This window comes from Carassius gibelio, chromosome A16, assembly GCF_023724105.1.
Source record: "Carassius gibelio isolate Cgi1373 ecotype wild population from Czech Republic chromosome A16, carGib1.2-hapl.c, whole genome shotgun sequence".
NCBI classification, from domain to species: Eukaryota; Metazoa; Chordata; class Actinopteri; order Cypriniformes; family Cyprinidae; genus Carassius; species Carassius gibelio.
In genome coordinates this window covers 15,962,281-15,985,805 of record NC_068386.1, presented here as the reverse complement: position 1 = coordinate 15,985,805, position 23,525 = coordinate 15,962,281, and the positions used below count along the sequence as shown (strand labels likewise).

At 33.8% G+C, this 23,525-nt stretch overlaps 1 protein-coding gene across 5 annotated transcripts; it reads left to right on the top strand.

Annotated features, from left to right (window-relative positions):
- The first annotated feature begins 859 nt into the window (after positions 1–859).
- Positions 860–21,631, top strand: cd4-1 (CD4-1 molecule). 5 transcript variants are annotated; one of them, XR_008188046.1, is made up of 11 exons: positions 860–1,281; positions 2,377–2,535; positions 2,627–2,764; positions 2,871–3,101; positions 3,203–3,447; positions 3,631–3,733; positions 4,211–4,386; positions 4,483–4,547; positions 5,012–6,063; positions 13,952–14,065; positions 16,289–16,321. XR_008188046.1 is itself a non-coding variant. In XM_052619370.1 (11 exons), exons 3-11 carry the CDS (start codon positions 16,350–16,352, stop codon positions 21,119–21,121), a joined length of 1,407 nt encoding a protein of 468 aa, XP_052475330.1. In that variant the 5' UTR covers positions 5,044–6,063; positions 13,952–14,065; positions 16,289–16,349; the 3' UTR covers positions 21,122–21,631. The 5 variants fall into 5 exon arrangements, 3 of the variants coding, with proteins under 3 accessions (XP_052475330.1, XP_052475328.1, XP_052475329.1); XR_008188045.1 differs by having other exon boundaries at positions 863–1,281; positions 4,480–4,547; XM_052619370.1 differs by lacking the exons at positions 860–1,281; positions 2,377–2,535; positions 2,627–2,764; ... (3 more) ...; positions 4,211–4,386; positions 4,483–4,547 and adding exons at positions 17,228–17,368; positions 17,465–17,608; positions 18,414–18,668; ... (3 more) ...; positions 20,596–20,642; positions 21,085–21,631 and having other exon boundaries at positions 5,044–6,063; positions 16,289–16,404.
- Positions 21,632–23,525: the final 1,894 nt, after the last annotated feature.

Below are 23,525 nucleotides of genomic sequence, written 5' to 3'. Positions count from 1 at the left end.
GTCTGAGTCTTAATATAATTTCATATAATTAAATAACAAAAAAAATATTAAACTGTAACTATGATTCCACTATTCGAGCTTGCTGATTGGTTTAAGAATAAACCACCAATTTATCTTAGATATTTTTGCTGCATATGCTAGAGAACAACAGCAGTTGTGCCAAGCGGTGCCATGCAGTCCGAGTTATTTTCTGTTCATGGCCAGTTCATTCAATAAAGACAGTTAACAATCTAGCTTCTGAGTACTAAGTTATTAACCCAACAATAGCGGGGTCAGTCAATTTTATGCAGTGAGCCGCGAGTTGAAAAAGGTTAGGAAGCACTGTTTTAGCCTTCAAACAGGGCCCACAGTACAACCTGTACATATGCCTGTGAATAATGGGACAAACTGTGTTGCGTATGTCTTTTGAACAGAACGCTCCTTTTATGTGTTAGAAAAGGGACGATTGTGTATATTATACTGAACTGTTGGCAATCCCACTCAGCCATATGCTGTGGGCTGTCAGGTTTTTTTTAAAATATATAATATGTTTGCATAGCATTCTTAAAATTATACATTTTGTCTGTGACGTTTTTACAGTATAGCCTATTATCAACACACATTTAGTTTTTATTCATTTTTAAATACTGTTATATCCCCCATCACCTAACTTGTTTGCAAACATGAAGTTTGTTACCTAAATTTATATTTTAGTCCTTTATATTTACAATATAAAGTAGGCTATAGTTAAGCTGAAAGTATTGATCTATGAATGTTTATTTTGTCATTTTAACTTTTACAATTTTCATCTAATAATTTTATATTTGATACAATCCTAATGCAAAAAAAAAAAGACCTGGGGAGGTGGGCTTGTCATACAACATCAAAACGTAATATACTAATAGAAACAGATGTTAGTGTGTGGGAAATTGGACGTGTGGCGTGAGAGTGTTTGAACAGTGTCGGAATGTGTGAGATTTGGCAGCTATTGTTGGCTTAGTTGAAAAAAAAAACTGCCCTTTTAATTTTTTAATTAATATGTATTGTTACCCTATTGTGAATCTAGCCCTCATTTCAAGAATTTCCCACTTTAGAAGTGCATGTGAGAGGTGTTTTTCTGCCCTACTCTGGTTGTTCTACATACAACAATTTTTTTTTCTTCCGCTCTCATAACTCATTTCATTTCCTTGTGCAGGTTCTTTTAGAATCGGCTGGTTTCTTGCACAAGGTTTTTGCCAGTTGGACTAAAGGTACAGAACTTCTCTGAAACTTTGTCAACAGAACATAAAGCAACATCCAAGTGTGAGTAAGAAAAGCATGTCATCTGTGAAATATAATAAGCTAGTTAACTTCTGTGTAATGTTTTCTTAGGGTTAAACCAAAGACGGAAAACCAAGATGAAAAGAGATGCATCAGAATTTTGGATTGATAAATCATTCTTCATACTCTGAACGAGATATATGCAGATACCGTTTTGAACAACAAAAAGATTTTCTTTGACACTCGATCTAGAGCCATGATGCTCATTTATAATGTTAACTTTTTAAAATATATATATATATCATATAAGTGTCTACGAACTTAATTGCACTTACTTTTTTCACATTTAAAACTGCTAATTTTAAGATTTGAAACATAAATGAAAAATACTCAATCATTAATATTTATGAAAATTTGTCAGCTTGTAATAATAACCTGTAATGACATGAGAAATGCTCACTTGCACTACAAACATTCTAAGGGAAACCTGTGTAAATCAATATATATTTAAGATACATTATAGCATTGATAAATAATTTAAAAAAAATTATGATAATAATAATGTACGCATCTTATCCATCATTTGTTTCTTCTATGTCTACCAATGCTTTTTTTTTAATATGTGTAAAATTTGGAACTATTACATATTTGCTGGTAATAGCATGTTAAGGTTAAAAGTAATGTAAGTGTCTTAAGCATTTATCTCAGATTACTCAAATTTTTTGTTAATAGTTTAATGGTCGTTTTTGTAGTCTGAACATTTACTGTGGGAAAAAAATGAGAACGAAAGAGAATGCAACAAACTTACTGAGGGGAATGGCGTTTTATTTCCTGTTTGCTCTTTTTTTCTTTGCAAAAGCATGAGCCTCTTTTTATGAATACAAATGTATTAATCTCTGATGTATAAAATTGATTTAAAAAGAAGCTCTTTCTATTTTCATTGACCAAATATTTCAGAAAAAAAGAATGGCAACTTGCAAGATCCTCTTTTTGGTTTGCATAAATGAATTCATATAGTGCATTGCATCATTCTAACTGTACAATATATTTTATTTTAAACAGTCTATTACTCTGCCTGTACAGCGTTCTCTGTCTTGTTGTTTAATGCTCCTTGCTCTCTGTCCTTCCCTTCATCAGCACTGTGTATATCATGTGGGAAATGTGATGTGTTCTATAAATGAGTCGGGGATGAGGTTACCCTGAAGTGTGGAGCAACTTCAAACATTGATACAGAATGGAAATTTAACAACATTATTATCTCTATCATCAAAGGCAAAACTGGAGCTAAATGGATGGGTATCAGTTTTTTTCTCTCCTCTCGATACAAAAATGATTTGAATATGAAGTTTTGTGAGTTGTCCCACTGTAATTGATTTTATTTTTAAAGGTAATTCCCATATTACATCAAAAGCAATTGTAACCGGAGAAACTTTGAAGGTTCCCAGACTGGAGACAAGAGACTCTGGAAACTATTTTTGCAGTCATTCAGGGTCAGTGAAAAAACACACCGTTAATGTTGTGTCAGGTGCAAGGCGACAGCAGTGGTTGTCATTTTTTTTGTATTTATTTATTTTTAGAATTATAGTATTTTATGTTTTTTTTTTTCATATTTACTCCTTTTTCTCTCTCAGTCTTTGCTAAACCAGGCCCAGTGCTGGTGCAGTCTAGTGATGCAGAGCTGCACTGTGACATTACAGGAAACACAGATACTAAAGTACAGTGGCTGAGACCCCCTAATGATCAAATATATAATGAAAAAAATCAAGTAATTCGCCTGAAGTCTGTGATTTCAAAAGATGCAGGCCAGTGGACGTGTCAAGTCAAGGATGCTTTGAATCTCAGTATAACATTGACTGTTGTTGGTTGGTGTTACTCAGTAGTTGTTGTTCAGTATGAATGTTTTTTATTACTATAATAGTTCACATTGCATGTTGTCATTGACATTTGTCTGGGTCTCCAACAGGTAACCAGATTACAGCTGTTAATGTATCTGAAGGGGACGACACAGTGCTGCCCTGTTCTCTTCCTCAGAGTGTATCTCAGCGTGTTGTGGGTGGGAAATGGAAGGCTGACCACCTTTCCGAAGTCTCTTTCCCAACCCTGAAAAACACGGAAAACAAAGGCTTACACTGGAATGGCAAGGATTCAGAAAAAGTCAACTTTACTACTGAGCAACTCGGCACCAACTTTGATGTCACATTGAAAAATGTGAATACCTTAAACTGTGTTAAGAACATTTTAATAACCTAAAGAACCCTTTTCATATATAAAGAACTATTTGTGGAAGTAAAATGTTGTGAAAAGGATGTGAAAGGTTCTTCATGGAATCATCCAGGCCAGTAAAGAGCCATTTTTAAACGTTGACAGTAATTTCCTTTCATATTCTCTCAGGTGCAGCATAGAGATGCTGGGAAGTTTGTGTGTACAGTGGACTTTGAGGGTGGAGCGAGACTAAGTGTCGAGACAACTTTGAGGGTTCTGGCCAAACCTTTAGGTAAAACAAAACTACAATGCACAACTTTACAAAATCAGTCTTGTAGTGATGCACACTTTATATCAGAACCTTATCAATCATTGGTAGATGTTAGATTAGTCAGTAATATACATATTGATATCGGACACTGAATTGTGTTTGCTCATATACCCTATATTTACATTTAGATTATGTTAGCTGTCATCTAACTCTCACTTAAAGTTAATATTTAGAATAATTAATAACTGAATAAATAAATATAATTTTCAATAAATACATTTATTTTGAATTGAATTTGACAAAAATATACAGTTTTAATATCAGCCATTTTTTGGTTATTGGCCATAACATGAAAATAAGTAGTGGTATCAGTATGAATTTTAATATCACTGAATCCCTAGAATCCTCATTCCACAATAGAATTCAGGCTCTTTTATGTACACTAAGCAAAATACCAGATAAAGGGCTTGGTGTCTGTTTGTATTGAAAACTGAACAGGTGGACAGGTGTTCACTAAAGGCAAAGGGAAAACTCTTTCAGTTAAGGAAATCTTGACCAAGGACGTGTATGGCCTAGAACTGTGGGTCTGGATTGCTGTAGGAGCCAGTTCTGTGGTTCTTATCGGACTTATCATTGTGACCGTTCTCGTCCGACAAAAGAACAAACGGATAAAGGTGAGAGATAGAAAGGAAGAAAGCAAGCAAGAAAGGAAATGGCTCAGTTAAGATTTTTATTTTATTTTATTTATTTATTTGTTTTTTACCCAGAAGAGGATGAGGAAGCTGAGATCCATGCGGCAGCCTCTTACAGCCAAAGACTACTGCCAGTGCAACAGGTACTTCCTGTTCTTCCATTACTCTGTGTAATACAATGATATTCCTAACAGTCAGGCTTACTGTAAGGTTTGTTTGTGCTTGTTGCATATTTTTACATTTAGATTGCCTTTGCTTTTATTTATTTGCATTACAATGATGAGTATATTCACTTGGAGAATTTCAAGAGATTTTAGTCTTATTTTACAGATTATTTTCACAAAATAGTGTAGAGTTTTAAGATCTGCCATTTATTAGTATTGGACTGAATATATATGGATCTCTGTTGTTTACACTATACATACTGGTAATGTCAAAATTTATAAATTTAGGGATGTTATATTTACACAGTCCATATATCTATGTATTCTGGGGAACAACAATTGTGTATTTCCTAATTGGTAGTTAACAGTTCATATAGACTTAATTGCCCTGTAACTGCTACAGAAGTCTTACAGCATGTGTGTGTGTGTTTTTTTTTTTTTAGAATGAATCTGAGAATGAAGTAGAGCTGGATCAGGGAGTGAGGTCACTTCCAGTGCCCAGATGAGAGCACAACCCTCGTACACGTACAGCAGGCCCAAACCACACCAACTGAGAGGAGCAGAGCGCAAAACACAGAAAAACACACCCTGTGCTTTTAAATGTGCTTCTTGATTAATAATGCTAAATAAAACATGCACTTTTCAAGACTTACTGTAGAACCAGGCTAAACATATGTGGTGTTTACTTTACATTTAAAACAAATCCTGTTGCAGAGTATATAATATAAATATTTTCACAACTATACTTTTCCGCGTGCGTGGACTGCTCTATGTGTGTGTATTTCCCCAATTTTGTAATGAGCAGAAACTGGTGCAGCTGAGATTGTTTTAGTTCAAAGGTGTCCATACGTGCACAGCTGTTCACAGACATCAAAACTTACAGAAAAAAATTGCATCTTTATTTTGATGTGCAGCAATTTGGAAGAATACTATCTTATAAATAACTTTAATTAGGTTTTAACTTCAAAAGTGTATCTGTGTGTTTTGATATATAGTATTTAAAAAAAAGCTACAATTCTGTCACTGTGGTGGTATGCTAAGATACAAAAGCTGAAATATACATCTTTGTGCCTTATTAACCCGTAAATAGCACATATTACTACCTTAAATGTAAATATTAGCACTTTAAAAGTACATATTAGTAACTGAAGTGTACATATTACTACCTTTTGAAACGGTACTGTTTTGTATCTTTTTTGGGTGTAGGACATAAAAACACACTATTTAGAAAGACGAAGAAAAAGGAGCTTTTAGATGCAGACAGAAGGCCGTTGGTGTGATAAATGGTGTGTGACACTGAAATGGTATAAACAGTGCTGAAGAGTAGTCCTGAGCAATAACGTAAAGCATATGTTACCACAGACACATGAGCGCAGAGCTGCACAAGTCACATTGCAGTTTCCTTCCTTGTGTGTATGACAAGAGTGTGTTTGGAAGAAAATGTCAGTGTAGCTCTGAGACCCTGAACAGAACACACACACATCTCATCACAACTGTAAGTATTTTTCTGTTAAACAAACCATGCTGCTTTTTGTTATTGTTATTCTCTTTCATTTGTTTTCTCATGTAAAATGCCAAAAGTGTTTTGTCTTCAGCTAAATGTCTGACACAAATGACGAGCTATAAAATACTCCAAACAAAATGGCAGTGGTGGAGATATGTTTTTTAGTTAATGATGTTCAAGAGCAACTTGTTTTGATCATTACAATCATATGGTCCTATATACTGTTTAAATTGTAGCGTAAAGTTTTGCTCAAGAATTTCGGATGCCGATCTTACGTTTCTGGTGTGCTGTTTGCAGTAATCATGGTGTTGAATGATCAAAAGTTCAATAACCATAGCATAAATAACCATTCGAAGAGACATTTTCAGGTCTACTCTTATTTACATACAAATATTTGAGGTTGTTTTTCATAAATTTTATTGCAAAATTATATGCTTTGAGTAAAGTTTTTGTGTTTGGTAATTAGTGTTTGTAGATTACATCGTATTGCTCTTATTGCTGTAGCCATGAGTTATATATGAAAGTCTAAAACTTCATAATGCAGAACATATTAACAGATATCAGGTGTTTTAATATTGTGTTAAAGTCTATCTGTTCTGGAGGCCAAGGCCTCAGTATGAACCGTTAATTGAATTTTCAAAATGAATTGTTGTTAAAAAGGATGAAGATTAAGTAAAAAAATATTAAGTATTGTTCAGTTTTAGTGTTTTGTGTGATAAGCTTATTGTTTTTGAAGTTTCACGTTTTGTGATATGTTAAATGTTCACACGGTTACACTGAATAAGTCAAATGGGATACTTTTTCTATTAGACTTTTTGTATTTGCAACATTTAATTGAATTCATATTAAGTCACTGAGATATAGATATAAAAATAAAAAAGTAAGGTAACGTAAACAAGCCACACATTTTCTTAAAGACATAAAACATAATTCACAAAATTAAATGATTTTTACATTTATACTGAAAAAGGTATTTTCATGTTTAAGTCACTAGTATATATCGCATCTTAATATATCGATAAAACAATGTGCAGGTACACAGGACAGCTTTTTCACTTAACAGCGATGAATTTATTATAACAGACAACATCCTTATCCTCCACCAAGTTATACTACTGAAAATCATTTTTTAATATGTATATATTTTTTTCTATCCAGTGCCCACAAACGTCAGACTTAAAAACTCAGATCATTCCATTAGATATAATATCAAATACAATATACAAATATCAATGCAAGTGCGAAAATAATGCTGCTAGAACTTTGCTCGTTAACTATCTCTTTCTGATTTATGCATGACATGGTGTTAGTAACGGCGTCGCCATAGGTTTGATTCCCAGGAGAACCTGATAAAACACAACCGAATGCAATAAAAGTTGATTTGGATGACAGTCTATCAAATGCATGCACTTAATACTGGCTTTAAGATGTTGTGTAGTGGCTGTGTGAATTTACTTTAAGATTACACAGGTGTCTTAACCACAGGTGTAGATCATCACATTAACTTGTCTGATGACCCAAAATTATCCAATACTTCTAGTCTTCATTTGAACAGTCAAACGTTTGCTTTATTATCTAATATAACTCAACAAATAGTTTGCCTGAAAATTTACCCATTGAAAAAACAACAACAATCCCTATTAAATGTGATGTTTTGTTATCTAATGCAATGATTTTCGTATGTTTAAGTGTGGCCTGGGTGTCCAAATACATTCTGATGTCGCTTTATAAAAAATTTAAACGGATGCCCAATTGAAAAAAAAAAATGACTGTGCATCTTCGTCAGACATTACCGTCTTCTGTTAAAGATCAGGTTTTGTTCTTATATCGTAACAAATAAAAGATGGAAGAGATTTAGGTCTGTTATTCCTTGCAAACACATTAACAAAAAATAAAAAATACTCAGAGGAGTTCATCTTCGTAAGACCCTGCATCTCTCATGTGAATAAAACTTGCAACAGTTATGCAAGCATGTCTTAGATGTCACAAAGGCATTAAATTTGTCAGGATATTATATTGTACTCACAGATGTCAGGTTATGGTTATCTTCTATGCTTTCTATGGCATGCTAATTTTATTCTGAACATATAATTATCATTCCAGCATGAATAACTTTACAGATGTCTACTGATTTTAAGCAACAAAACAACTGTGTTCTGAACATGTAGTGTTTAGAGGAACATGTAGTAGAGACAACTAAACTTTAGAAGCTTTATTACATTTTTGTCTTGTTCTGTCATGGCAGAAAATAAATAAATAAAAACTACATGCAAAAACATCTTGCCAAAATTCAACCCATCAAGAGCACCTTTGACCTCGGGTGTAGCAGATAAAGTTAACGCTGCACAGTGAAATCATTGACATATATTTTTAATAATCACCACTTTATTTTAGGGTGACATTGTTACATTGTAATTACACAAGCAAGTACTGAGTAATACTAATTTACTATGTATACTTACTATATAGGGTTAGAGTTGGGGTTTGGTTTTATGCATCATTCACTATTACTAAACATGTAACAAGGTTAATAACATTACCTTAAAATAAAGTGTTACCTCATCTTATGTTTGTGGTTATTTTAGATACAGCAGTATTAACGATGACAGTGTTAAAGCAGATTAAAAGAGTGGATTTTCAGCCGTTTGCTGTCTAATGCAGCGGCCTGTAGTTGCTGAACGGCTCTTGTTCAGTGATAGAAACATTTGTAGGACAGACACAGAATGCTTTTGGATAAAATCTGAGGTAATGAACAAATTCTGGATCAAAATGATTAAATGAGCAGAAAATGTAATGTAATATAGGGAAATCTAATGTAATGTAAATGTAATGTAATATACCTTGCATGTATCAAATGCCTTATAATGTGTAATATAATGTATAATGTACGAGACATACACAGCCTCAGTTTCTCAGGCAAGGATTTGTTTTGCTGTTGCCGAGACTTTTGTTATCATGCTTTTCTGTCCAAAAACATAATACTGTGCTCAATATAATACATTACGTTTAAAATTATCTGCACACACAGAAACAGAAAGTACAGTAGTTAGTTTATCAGTTCTTTTTATTTTTATGTATTTAATAAACCATCAGCCAAATACATACATTTATATACTGGCATATTAATGCAGGAGTGCTGCTATATTAAAGATTATTATACATGTATGGCATATATATATATATATATATATATATATATATATATACACATACATACATAAACAAAATTACATTTTGTGTATACATGCATTTATCTCACCTTGCTTGAATGATGTACATATGCAATATGCCATACATGTATAATAATCTTTAATATAGCAGCACTCCTGCATTAATATGCCAGTCATTAGATGTTTATACTGAAAACTGGAGGAATCAATGTGAATCAGTCGGACAAACAATGTGGAACAAGCCGTTAACTCCACAAGAGTGTTACGAGTGTTTAGAGTATTTATTTCATTAAAATTTATTAACTATTAAAACCTTTTCATCACATTGTTTCAGTAGCTGAAAATGTAGTTCGTTATTTTTGTTATCAATAAAATGAAAGTCATAATTGATTGACAATATTTGATGTTCTCTTAAATAAAGTCCCCGGACAAGAACATGATCCCTTGATCTTCTGAGAATTAATTCTGGCCAAAACATCCTCCTCTGACTGTAAATAATGAAAAATAAGCCAGTAATTGTCTTGAAATCATTAAGTCAAGTGAATAACATATAAACAGCAAACCAAGTAAAAAAAAAAATATTAAGTGCAAAATGTAGTGCATTCTCAAGCACAGAACACGTTCACAGATTCTGCATCGCTGAATGAGCAAGTTAAATAAAAAAACAAATATTGTAAATGTGTTTTAATAGTCAAGAAAACAACTTTTCAGGTGGTTCGTTGTTACATCACAATGGGCCAAAAATGAATAAAGTGACCCCCTTTATTTTTATTGCTGCACAATTTGATCTTAAAAATAAAGGTGCTTCAAATGGTTCTTCAAGCTATGCCATAGAAGAACCATTTCTGGTTCCACAAAGAACCATTCAGTCATCTTTCTTACCTTTTTATAATCTGAAGAACCTTCTTTCGCCATCTTTTGTGAAACAGAACGGTTCTTCAGATGTTAAAGGTTCTTTATGGAACCATTTAAACAAAAGGTTCTTCTATGGCATCGTGATGCACCTTTATTTTTAAAGAGTGCAGTTCTTGAAAATGAGTGTGAAATGGTGACTGTAACAAAGTCTTAAAATAGAGTGCGTCTGTGTTAGATTTTGGTGTTTGTGTGCTGCTGTTATGAAGGAGGGAGTGATTTTCATAATGAGAGCAGGATTCCCTCTTTCACAAAGTGTGTCATACAGATATTTTTCTGTTTCTCATCCTCTCACTTCAGCTTTGTCCCACACATACCACGCATTTTGTGAGAGGGTTTTCCTACCTGACCCTTGGTTTTATTATGGAACAGAAAAGGCAATTCATTAGAAAGAAATCAGCAAATGTGGCTTTATACATGACTGCTGTTATGGAAGAGGCATTCAACAAGTTCTAGTTACTACGTTTTTGAAAGTAAAAGTAGTATTTTTGTCACACTGAGGATTTCTAGTGATTTGTTCAACTCAAAATATAAGCAACCATCATCATATCCAAATATGAACTGTAAAAAAAAAAAAGAAGAAAAAAATAATTCAGAGGAACAAAACTCCACGTGAAAATAATCACATAAATACAGGAAATGACACTGCACTGCACACGACAGATTCTTGAAAATGAGTATGACCTCTTTATAATCATTTCTGTGAAAATACATCAATAAAAATGGGCAATTAGCAGATTTCTGCAGAAAAAAAAAACACAACATGCAAGAAATACAATGACGCGAACATAATTACGCAATGGAACAGAATCACCGTCTGTACCATGAGGTTTCGAAATTTGCCGTCTAAAATATGATCTAATCTTCTGTACATTAATCTAAAAATACACATTTTCGTAAGCATCAGTCCAAATGTCAGTAATCTCTCTTTCTCTTAACATCTCTTTCCACTGACATTTAGTTGCGCTTGCATTTCAAACCTACAGGACTTCATTAAATGGAGGAGGTTTGTAACTGAAAACACAAGAACGAAAGAGACGAATGCAGTTGGTCTTTCTATGTAATTTCCACTCACTTTCCAAAACACTTTTGTTCACCATGTGAAACTCTTACTCTAGAAAACCAAAAGCAATGGCGTCTATCTTAGCCCTCTTCAGCGCTCTGCATGCCTCAGACTTCTTCAACGTTTCCTACGGCCCACAGATGTGTGTGAATCATTGACAGTTTCTGAGGATTCAGATCTGTTAGAGGGATCCCCTCTGGGTCACATAACCATAGTGAACCTTTTACAATATTAGCATATACAGTTCTTGCCAGTTTGAAGACCAGACCAGATGAAGACTGAAGATTAAATGGCAACAAAGAATAAAACTGCAGATTATTCTCCCCAAAAATAACCTTGAAGTTATGTGTGGGAGACAAAGTCAATATCAGTCTTCGGTTCTTCAGGCGAGTACACACAGAAATGACTTGCTGAAGGGGAAACACATAATGAAATCCTGTATGGGACATATTGAAATAAATCGCCTACTTTTTCTGCTTGCTTATTTTCTCTCTTTCGGTAATGATTATGGTGGCGTCTCAACACCTTTTCAGTTTGTTTGAGTAATGAGGGATCCCTCTAAAATGGGTCTTTCCTTTCTGCTCTGAGAGAAAAAGGATAAATACTTAGTTAGACAGAAAGACAGACAGATGTTGATGGTGATATAAAGAACTGTGTAAAGCTAAAGGTATTTTTTGAAGAAGATGAACAGAGCATGGCAGGAAGAGAGAGAATGACAGAGGGGTGAAACCTCAGACACAGATGTGAGGCAGGCAACATGTTTGTTTCAACCTTCATGTGGTTCCCCTTAGCAAACCACTCCTGTCCTACAGCGCTGAAATATGCTCTAAACTACTTGTCGCTCTCTTGCGCTTTTCTTTAATCTAGTTATTCTTTTACAGCAGGATGCTTTATTCAACCTTAAACATGTTACAGTTTTACATACTTATGGCACTGGAGAATCCACAAAGGAAGTTTGTTTTGTGTTTAGGTCTTAACAAAACCAGGCAAAATCAATGAGCTGGTGCTTAGACCTGAAGAACTCGTAATGTGAGATGATGGGTTTTGTTGGTTCTTGTTAAGAATGGCTTTTTTTTTTTTTTTTGCAAAACACAATATTCTACAAAGTAGGACTGAAGTATCTTCTTTTTTAAGAGTGCAGCTTGTTAAGATAAGCGTGTATTAAGACTCGTGCATTGCTTATAGGCTTCTAATCCTCTGTAATGCAAATTTAACACAATCTTCCGAATAAGAGTTATAAGTCAATATATTTGATTTGGTGAGTGCCAAACAATAAATGTAAACAGTAAACACTAAAAAGAAGGATAGCACAGAAATATGCTAACTTGATTCAGAAATGACCATAACAAACTAAAACAGAACTACCATAAGACTTTTTCTTGAATGCCTTCAGAATTTTTTTTTTTTTTGGCTGACCATTGTATTCTTTCATTTCAGTATTTGTTTCATTTGTTTTCCTCTATGGAACCACATTGGTTCAAATCAGCAGAATATATAGCAGAAGTGATAAATTACAGATAAACCTTCTTCCAGGTTTTAAAAAACAGCCAAGTTCACATATTGGATTTGTCCATGTTTAGAGGAAGTTGAGTCATGATAATTTGCTGCGTTTTAATAACAGAAATTGAAATCTTCAGTTTATCCATGACAACGCTTCTTTAAAAGATATGATCCATATTGGAATGCATTTAATCATAATTTTCCTCATAATCGCATATTACATAAGTATGCATTAAATGCTGATAACTGGATTAAAAGAATTTACACTCAACACGCTGAGGTCGTTTGTAAAGGTTACAATGATTTACGTTCTTATACAAACTGCAGTGAATTATCTGTTCATAGTGCAGGCGTTATATGTTAACATTCCACCTATCTGCTCAAGATTCATATAAAGGTTGACGTTAGAATGAAGCATCTATTTGGATCTCTTTAAAGATATAATAGATTTTTTTTAAAAATCATAATTTTAAGGACAATGAAACAGCTCCAGAAAAAAAAAAAAGGCAGAGGAATAAAAAGAAATGTTTTAGAGTTTATTCTGTTGGGCTCGGAGGGTAAGCACTGATTAAGAAGTGTTTTTAAATGGAGTAGATTAGGTTATTATAAAAAATGATCAATAGCTCTGTAGCAATGCTCATGGTTACTTATAGGACACAGATATTTAAAAAAGAAGAAGATAAAGTCAGTTATAAAACAATGTGGCAAACAAAAAATAAAAAAAAAAAAAAAAAAACAGATAAGCTTAACAAAAAATTACACAAAAACTAGTAAAATCAGCAGTGTTTCAGAGAACACGTTGTTCTTTACATGATAGACAAATACATCCGTTACGTACTACAACCAGAAAAACCTACTCAGAAAAAAAACTTTTTTTTGAGCGTAACACAGCGATGTCTAATTTTTACAATTTATTACAGGAAAACATTCCAGTTTTATTTATTCATTTTATTTAATGACTGTCTTTGAATTTTTTCCCATGTTATTATTAATTTATAATGAAATTTTATATTGGTCTAACTATAATGTTTTGTAGGGAGAAATAATGTGGTTAGATAAAATAATTATAATACACAATTACAAGTGATAACTTGTTTGACAATTAAAGATATTTAGTGGAAAAAGTATAACTTTATTTCTTTTTTTAATTTTTATTTTATTTTATTAATTTTTTTAAATCTGCTTAATTCAACAGCCTCATGTCAATAACCGGACGTCTTCTTTTACCTCTCAGGCCAATCAGACAGAAGGGAGGCGTCAACAGAATTTAAATAGAAATATTTTGGCCTGTAAGTGAACACATCCGCTGCACAACTTTGAAGAGGAACGATAGTATTTTGCTCATAAGGTGAGTATATTTATCTACACATGGCAACTTTAACTACTTTTTTATTATGGATGATTTAATTTAATCTGTTTTTGTCTTCACAAGATCAGAATAGGGATATCGTAACATACAGTATATATTGTACATTGCTGAAAACATGGTTCCTGCTAAAGTTTCAAACAGAAAGTTGAAAACCTTCCAATACACAATATATAACATTAGACATCAAATGTACGGGATGGAAAACAGAAGTATATTCAGTTCATGCGCTGCTGAGAGTAGCTGTGAAAATAATCAGAGGGACTATCTTCAGATCACAACATAAACCATTAATTATATACAGGATTTCATGACATCAATGTGTCTATTTCCACTGTGTTTAGTTTTTAAATAAACTTTAAAATAGCTAGGAATTTTATCAGAATAAGTAAAAAAATAAATAAATAAATAAAACCCAGATATGAATGAAAATAAACGTGCTTAATCTGTCAAGTCCATTACATTTTTCCTCTAAAAGTTTTGTTTAGCATTTAGAAATGGAAGTTTTTGGTCTTTGGTTCCCCTCCCTTCTCCTCCATCTCTGTGCGTCTGTTTGCTGTTTAACCTCCATCCTGACCACAGCCCTGATCATCTGTCTTTCTGGGTTACTTGTTCAGGTGCAGTCTCTGGCTGTCTTTATCTCTACATCTATCGTTGCATTTCTTTGTGTGCATCTCCTTCCTCTGTTTCTGTTTCTCATTCTTCACAAACTTTTCTCTCATTTCTAACACATTTCTGTGCTCCACTGGAGACTAAAAACTCATGAGGTTACAATTTCCAAAATCAAGGCAATTCGGCATCAATTCTGTATCAGAGCCATAAAAATATCTGGACTTTACGTACAAATGGCTGAAACTATACCTGTATGTCTCAACTAATGGTTTTACATTTATTTTTATTGGTTTAACAGCTTACATTCACAGGATTTAACCACTGGTCATTAGGTGACACTGATTCTGTTTAGCCGTTGATAACATGTCTGCAAATCGTTTTTGAAAATGGCACTTTTTCATACTGAAATTCACCACTTTAAATTTACCCAAATGATAGAAACATAAATAACCTGCACCATGAGGCCAACGTGAATATTTAGGACCACACTCTGTAAAAAAATGTATATTCCCTATGGCTGATTACGCATTATACTTTTATGTATTATAATGCTGTAACTTTGCTCTAGAAGTAATATTTACTAAACATACAAATCCTTACTATAAAAAAATCACATCACAAGAAAGAGCTGTTATTTATCAATAATGTGCATGTAGCACAGCATCACTAGATCTTGTTTTATTTTAACCAGAAATTCAATGATTCATTCTACAAATCTTGAGTCACTTATTTTATTTTTTGTGGTTCTAAGTGGTGAACAGGCAAAAGTATAACAAATAATAATAATACAACATCATTTTAAGACTAAAATCACTAAATATTAAAGTTGCTAATTGAACAATATATTTGCCTGTATATGATTATTTTCTTAAATGTGCATTTAAGTTTGAGTATCATTTACATTTATTCATTTGTCAGACAATTTATCCAAATAGACATTCGTTTAAATATATATTTACATTTCATGCATTTCTTGGTAATCAAACCCAAGACCATGGTGTTTCTAGTTTAGAAATCAAAAGGGTTTACAGAACGTAACAAATAATTTAGGTGTCTGCATTTTTCTAGTGTAAAGTGTCAATCTCTTCAAAGGGAGTAAAAAGAGAGATTTGTGTGAATCACATGCACAAAAAGAAAGAAAAGCAAGATCAGATATAACAGGCATAGCACACACCGCACTCCAAGCTCAGCGACGCCACCAGCAGTGCCATGTGGTGTTCTTTCTTCTGTGTGTAAGCGTGGAGAGATCCGCCTTTCGTGGAACAAGGGAGGAAGAGAGGGGGTGATATGGAGGAGGAGGAGGTGAAGAGGTGAAAAGGAGAGGGATAAGAATCTACTCCCTGTACAATCTCAGCCCACCACAGACACACCGTCTTTCTAGCTGTTGTTCTTTCATGTTTCTTCACTGGCACTCGTCTTCCTTTATGTCTGTAACCTGTAGCCCACCACAAAGTTTCTGTCTCCCCCTCACTATCCGACACTCTTATGGTTTCTCTCAATCAAAAAAAAAAAATCTGAGCCCACCACAAATCCCTTCCTTCCTCTGTATTTTTATGCTCTTGGTGACAAATATTCTATGGCTATGTCTCACAGATATACATTGTGAGAGTCTCCATCCAGTCTCCATCCTCTCTGGTTCTGCTCTGAGGACAGAATGATGTTGTGCTGGATACTAATATCACTGTTTGTTGGATTTCTTAAAGCACAAGGTCAGTAGCAATCTTAAAGGGATAGTTCACCCAGAAATGAAAATTCTGTCATTAATGACTCACCCTCATTTCGTTCCAAACCCGTAAGACCTCCGTTCATCTTCTGAACACAGTTTAAGATATTTTAGATTTAGTCCGAGAGCTTTAGTACATAGAAAATGCGTTTACGGTCTGCTGTCCATGTCCAGAAAGGTAATAAAAACATAATCAAAGTAGTCCATGTGACATCAGAGGGTCAGTTAGAATTTGTTGAAGCATCGAAAATACATTTTGGTCCAAATATAACAAAAACTATGATTTTATGAATTAATATAATTTTATAATTTGGTGAACTGGTTCAAGAAAGATCGGTTAAATCGAATTATTCATTCGCGAACCGGATATCGCTACACTGCAGTGAACGCACTCACACCAGACCGGGAAGAGAAGACAATGCTGAATAAAGTTGTAATTTTTTTTTTTTTTGGACCAAAATGTATTTTTCATGCTTCAAAATATTCTAACTGACCCTCTGATGTCACATGGACTACTTTGAAGATGTTTTTCTTACCTTCCTGGACATGGACAGTATACTGTACATACATTTTCAATGGAGGAACAGAAAGCTCTCGGACTAAATCTAAAATATCTTAAACTGTGTTCCGAAGATAAATGGAGGTCTCACTGGTTTGGAACGACATGAGGGTGAGTTATTAATGAAATCATTTTGATTTTTGGATGAACTAACCCTTTAATAGTCTTTATATGGTGAAGAGTGTGAAATGCAGCCTGAATAAGAATTATTTTTCCGTCCAATTTGTTCTTCTATCATCAGAAAACCCAGAAGTAATTTATGCACAGGTAGGGGGGACTGTTACCCTACCTAGAAAGGACATAAAAGCAGAAAATGTTTATGTGAACTGGTACCGCGGGAACAACGAATCTATAACTATCGCCAGGAATCCTCAGAGTGGAATCATAAGGGGTGAGATGCATGTTTTTGAGTTTATGGATTTTCACTCTACAGTAATAATCAGGCTCACATTTGATATAACTGCACATGTATGTTGGTCTTTTGAAGGTAAAGATACGAAGACACACATCGATCTGTCACAAGATTTCTCTCTTAAAATCTCACCTGTACAGGAATCTGATTTTGAAATTTGGCGCTGTGAACAATATGTATTAACAAGTAATTATAAAAAGACCTACAAATTGTACCATGGTAAGTGTGTGTGTGTGTGTGTGTGTGTGTGTGTGTGTGTGTGTGTGTGTGTGTGTGTGTGTGTGTGTGTGAGAGAGAGAGAGAGAGACAACAAGTAGAAAAAGTATCCAAATTACTTAGTCACATCATCCCTTAAAGGGACAGTTCACCCGAAAATCTGTCAACCCTCATGTCACTTTTTCTTGTTTCGAACTGTTTTTGTCCATACAGTGAAAGTCACTGGGGTCCAAAACCAGCACTAAATACTATATAATATCTTTTGTGTTCAGCAGAATAAACTAGTTTGATTAAATGACAGATTTTTACTTTTAGGGTGCACTATCCTGTTAAGTGCTCTCATTTAATTTCCCCCATTTTAAGGTGATAATTAAAATGAGTATTTTTCTATCAGTTTGTTTTTTCAAATATGAGGAAATGACACTACACCTACTGTTGAGCTCGATTCAGGATGTGAACACAGAAGTAAACTGCCCTACCCTTTGTCATTCGGCTGAACTGCAAAAAAAATAAAATAAAATAAAAAAAAAACATGACAAATTATTTTATTATTTTTAACTACAATCTTCTATCTATATGTAACACACGAAGGCAATTATTAATCATGTGTAATATGGCTGTAATATGTGAATTCTGCACTGCATATTTGGCAGTGTGAACAGAATTAAATAGGTTAATCTGGTTACACAAACACTTTTTGACATTATTGATAGTTTGTGGTGTAGGCTATAACTTTCACATTACATGATAACATTCCTGTAAAGTTCTCGTATTCCATGTTTCAACATTTTATTTCCCTCTGTTTCAGTCACTATACCCAAAGTGCCTGCTGTGATAGCTGGCGAATCTCTGTCTCTGGAATGTCAAACTGAATCTAGTTCAGTTATTCCCACAGTAACATGGATTCCACCGAAAAACTCAGATTGTAATCAAATAAATCTTAAGGGTGAGAAAATTAAAGTCAACAGTGTGTCTAGATGTCATAGTGGTGTTTGGACATGCAAGTTGGAGTATATGAAGAAAACATATCATACGGAAGCAACAACAACTGTTTATGTAATAGGTGAGATTATTGTGTTATTAAACTCCTTCACTCTTTCTTTCCTAATATATCTATCCATTTACTTGAGTTTGCTCATTCTTAGAGTTGCTTACAAAGCAATAAAGAATATACTGTAGGTCTACAATACACGAAAAACATGCAGTCAGGATCTATAAGGGGAAGACTGAACGAATGAGAACACTGACAAACCTTTTTCAACCTCATTATTTTTTCATTTGGTTTTGTATGGATAACCCCCATCTATTTACCCATTTATTATTATTTTCTTTGCAAAACAATAACATCAATGTTTCCTTTATTTTTTTTTATCCCTTTTCCTCCAGACCTCCCCTCTTCTCCAGATCCCATTTACAAATCATCCTCTAAAGTCCCCATTCCTTGTTCTTTGTCTTCTAACATTCCCTGGCCCATCTTGAAAGAAACTGGTCTCAGCGGTGGTAGCTGGAGCTTCACTCCTCTCAACGACCCAAAGTCAACACATTCTTTCCTCAAACTTGATGTTGATTCGGTGTTCAGATGGAAAAAAATAAAGGACTCAGTCACTCCTGTCAAGGCCGAGGAAATCGAGTTAAAAGACAATGATCTATCGATTAATCTGCCTGTATCAGAGAACATAAGGGGGGTTTACACATGTGATCTGATATTTAGCAGAAAGAATCTCACCAAAAAGGTTCTGGTGGAGGTTCTGAAGGGTAAGTAAAAAGTCTTGGAGGTCTAGTAACTAACAAACAACTAACTTACTTACTTTCAGTCAGTAGTGTGACAGAACTATAATGTAGTTTCCACAATAATAGCTCCATTTTCCAACAAGTACACAACAAAAGGCAACATTACCAATTGTTACTTTGTTACTTGTTCTCGTTGGCTTGTTGACTCATTGGCTTCCCAAACAAGCGATATTCACCAAACTGACTTTCTTGTCATTACAGTCATGAATATTTACTAATATAAACTGTATCATGTAAATTAACAGATAAAAATGTATTCGAATGGTTGACATTTTAGTTTTTTTTTCCTCTTTATATTCAAATAATTTATTGAATGATAGGACAATATTTTTAGATCCTACATGCATTAAAGGTTTCATTAGTCAATTAATACATCATTTTTCACCTCAGAGAATTATTAAATGTTATTCAAAGCAAAACTTTAGGTGTTCCTATAAATCATGACTAACTTGTAGCTTTAAGTTGATTCCCCCACAGTGGAATAAAGGATTACTGTTTGTCAACTGTGGCTTGAAGCACATTTTATTAAAGCACAAGTTTATGTTTTTGAGGCTTTTCTTACTGCACTTACAATGCAAACATCTCTTGCCTTATTTAATCCAAACTTTCTAAATTTCTCCTTCTATTAGTTTCCTCTTCTAGAGGTTCTCCGGTATATGAAGGCCAAAGTGTGAATCTGACATGCACATTAGGACATCAACTTACCTCTGACTTCGAGATGAAATGGAATTGCTCACCTTTATCCAGTTGTTCCAATTTCAAGCTTAATTCATCTAATTTGTTCATACCTGAAGTGAAATTGGAACACCGTGGAAAATATACGTGTGAACTCTGGAAGAATGGGGTGAATCTGACATCTGCTGATCTATTTTTAAAGACTGGTAAGAGAAGTGAAAGACAGGGGGAGAGAGTGATTTATGTGCAATAACAAGTGAGTTAAACATCTGCTGACATTAAAATGTTTCACAGAGAAAGCTCCAGTGGACATTTGGCTTTATGTTGCCATCAGCAGTGGAGTCGTGGTCTTCATCTTGCTCCTTGTGGTCTTCATCATGTGCATTCGCAGATACAGACAGGTTAATGTTCACTATGATACTCAGTGCAGTTTTATCCAGTTCAGCACAAGGGTCAACATTTATAAAGTGTTTGAAAAGTGAAAAACAAATGCCTTATACATTTCCTTTCATTCTTCTTAACAGATGATGATGTACAGACGACGCAAAACCAAATTCTGCTGCTGCAAAAAGTGAGTTTGGTGGTTATGCTGCTTTCAAAATAACACATACAGTTGCCCTAAGATGTATTTAGACACTTAAGCCACATTAAAATATATGGATATCACTGACACTTGAACTAACATTTATTTTTTAATTACAGCACAAATACTTTTGTTTCAGGTATAAAACATTTTACAAATAGCTGTTTCAATTGATAATATACTGTTCAATATTTGGATTTTTTTTTCAGCTGCTGTATGACATGTTCATTGTGGTTCCTCTGATAGGACAGCTGTTTAAACAGCTTCTTGACTGCAAATATTACATTTTGAGAACTAATGAAATATAATCCTATTTACATACAACTTTAAGTGTCCAAATACATTTTGCGGTTACTGAATATATTAATACATGAAGATAAATCATCCTTAAAATTATATATGTTATTTTTATCTGTCTCTGTCTCATCAGTCCCCAGCAGAATCAAAAGGGATTCTACAAGACGTGACGATCTTCTGCTTTTCATTTTTATATTAATGTACAGTTTCCTGAACAAATTCTCCTGTGCCAGAACTGATGGTCTTCACTCTGCTGGAATATTTTTTATTGTTGTGTTAAATACTCTCATAGCCACTTTATATACTTGAACATGCTTGATCGCAAGCTATGTTATATGCAACTTAAACAATATGCTGTATGTCTTTTGGTGTATATAACATGATATAATTTGTTTGGAAGATAAATGTACAATTTCCAATAACATAGTAGAATACAAAACAATAAAATGTTGCTATTACTCTGTTTGTTATTGTATAGGCACAGTGAAGTTATTTGTATATTTTATAATTGCCTAATGTGCATCTTTAAAATTTTCTTTTATTTTCATCCACTCCTGCTTGCTTACTTCCGTATCTTTCAAATGCTGTTTTACATTTGTAAATTCACTTTTTTTTTTTGTATTTGAGAAAACAACTAAAATATTGATAAAGTAAAATAAAATAAAGCCTACTTGATGAAATTAAGCTGTATGATCATTCTCACTCCAAAAATGTCAAACCACTAACAATCGCTTGTTCTCATTTGAGCCACTTTCAGAATGATTTTTTTCCATTTGTTGAATGAGCTCGGAAATTTAAATCGTGGAGGAGCTTGCGCTTAAAACAGACAGAAGATATGATCCGCTGGTATGGATGCTAATATACAGTAGTTATGTTTATAGTTATTGTTCTTGGTGTGAACGGGCCTTTAGATGTATATAAAGGATACATAGATTTTTCTCCATTATGGCAGTCAATAAAACTCCTTTGGATGCTTGGAGAGAAATGCTGGAACAACCTGAAACAAAACAGTTAGTCCTCTAATTTATAGAAATTACAGTCTCTCTTATTATGTCAGATGTGAGATTAAAATACATATAATTAGTTGTATTGAATTAATAATATTTAACTATTCAAAACAAGTATCTACAAAAAGTGACACACAATGTAGCCTACTAGAACTGTGTACCTTACAGGTTACTTAGAAAAATGTAATCAACAATTTATTTATCTATTTATTTATTGCAGTGATGCAGCAATATTTCCTGTCTGCGCTGCAGGTTATTTACTTATTTCACATAGCACAGGAAACCACATGTGTAACTATGGAGACTCAAGCACAAGGTTTTTTTTTTTTTTTTTTTACTGATGTCATTTTGTCACCTAACAATCATCTTAACAATCAACTATCGAAAACTAGCGTTTTTAGGGAGCACACATTTATCTTAAAGTCCGCGTGAAGCGGAATTCGCAAAGAACTTTTCTAATCAGGGTATCTTCCGTCCATTCCAAATCCGTTTCAAATTAAAAAACAGAAAACGAAAAACTCAAGAATTTTGAAACGGATTTGGAATGGACGGAAGATACCCTGATTACCCCTCTTGAGTCTTTCGTTTTCTGATTTTTAATTGGAAACGGATTTGGAATGGACGGAAGATACCCTAATCAGGGTATCTTCCGTCCATTCCAAATCCGTTTCAAATTAAAAAACAGAAAACGAAAAACTCAAGAGGATTCAAGTGAGAGAACATGAATTAAATAACGAGAAATGGAAAGATGGCTCGTTTATTCGTTATTCCATCTAAGTTAACAAACGGAAAATTAGTTTTTGACTTGATTTCTCATTTTGTCGTTTGGGGTTTAAAAAGCTGTTTATGGCTTCAATATTTCATTCGCACTTGTGGGCGGAACTGAAACGCTCCTTTCATCTGATTGGTCGGATCGCTCCGCCTTCAACTCGATCTTACATTCTTTCAGAATAAGAGTCTTATAAGAGTAGTGTCTAGAAACCACCGCTCACTGTTAATTAACATAATATTTGAGTCAGATGTTGCTGCGCACATAATTCGTGCTGCTGTGACTTGCAAGTCACGCCTTTAAATTATTTCTAGGTTATAGTATTGTATGAATATTGTCCCACTGTAAATACAGTGCAAATAGTTTTGTCTCCTTGGATAAAAGTGAAGAGGAAATAAAAATCAATAATAGACTGAACAGTTCCATGATAATATGTCTGTAACATTTACCACTCTCATCTTTTAAGTCAAAAGGCACTAGGTAGGTGTGTGTGACATTAATAATTAATTGGGAAAATTACTATAGTTAAATTTATGAAATATATTAGCAATATTCGTTTTATTACATACTAAATTGAATGGTTTTTCTTTTAGTCTTCTTTGTTGGCCTTGAGAAAGCCAACGTATATTTGAACATTATTATAATTTATTATGAGAGTAATTGACAACGACTAAAATTTTAATGTTTCACCAAATTTCCTTCTCAAAAAATCCTAGTGACTTTCATAATCTGAGCAATGAAGGTCTTACACTTAATGTCCACTAGAGGGGGAGACAGGATTTCTATTTACGTAAAATG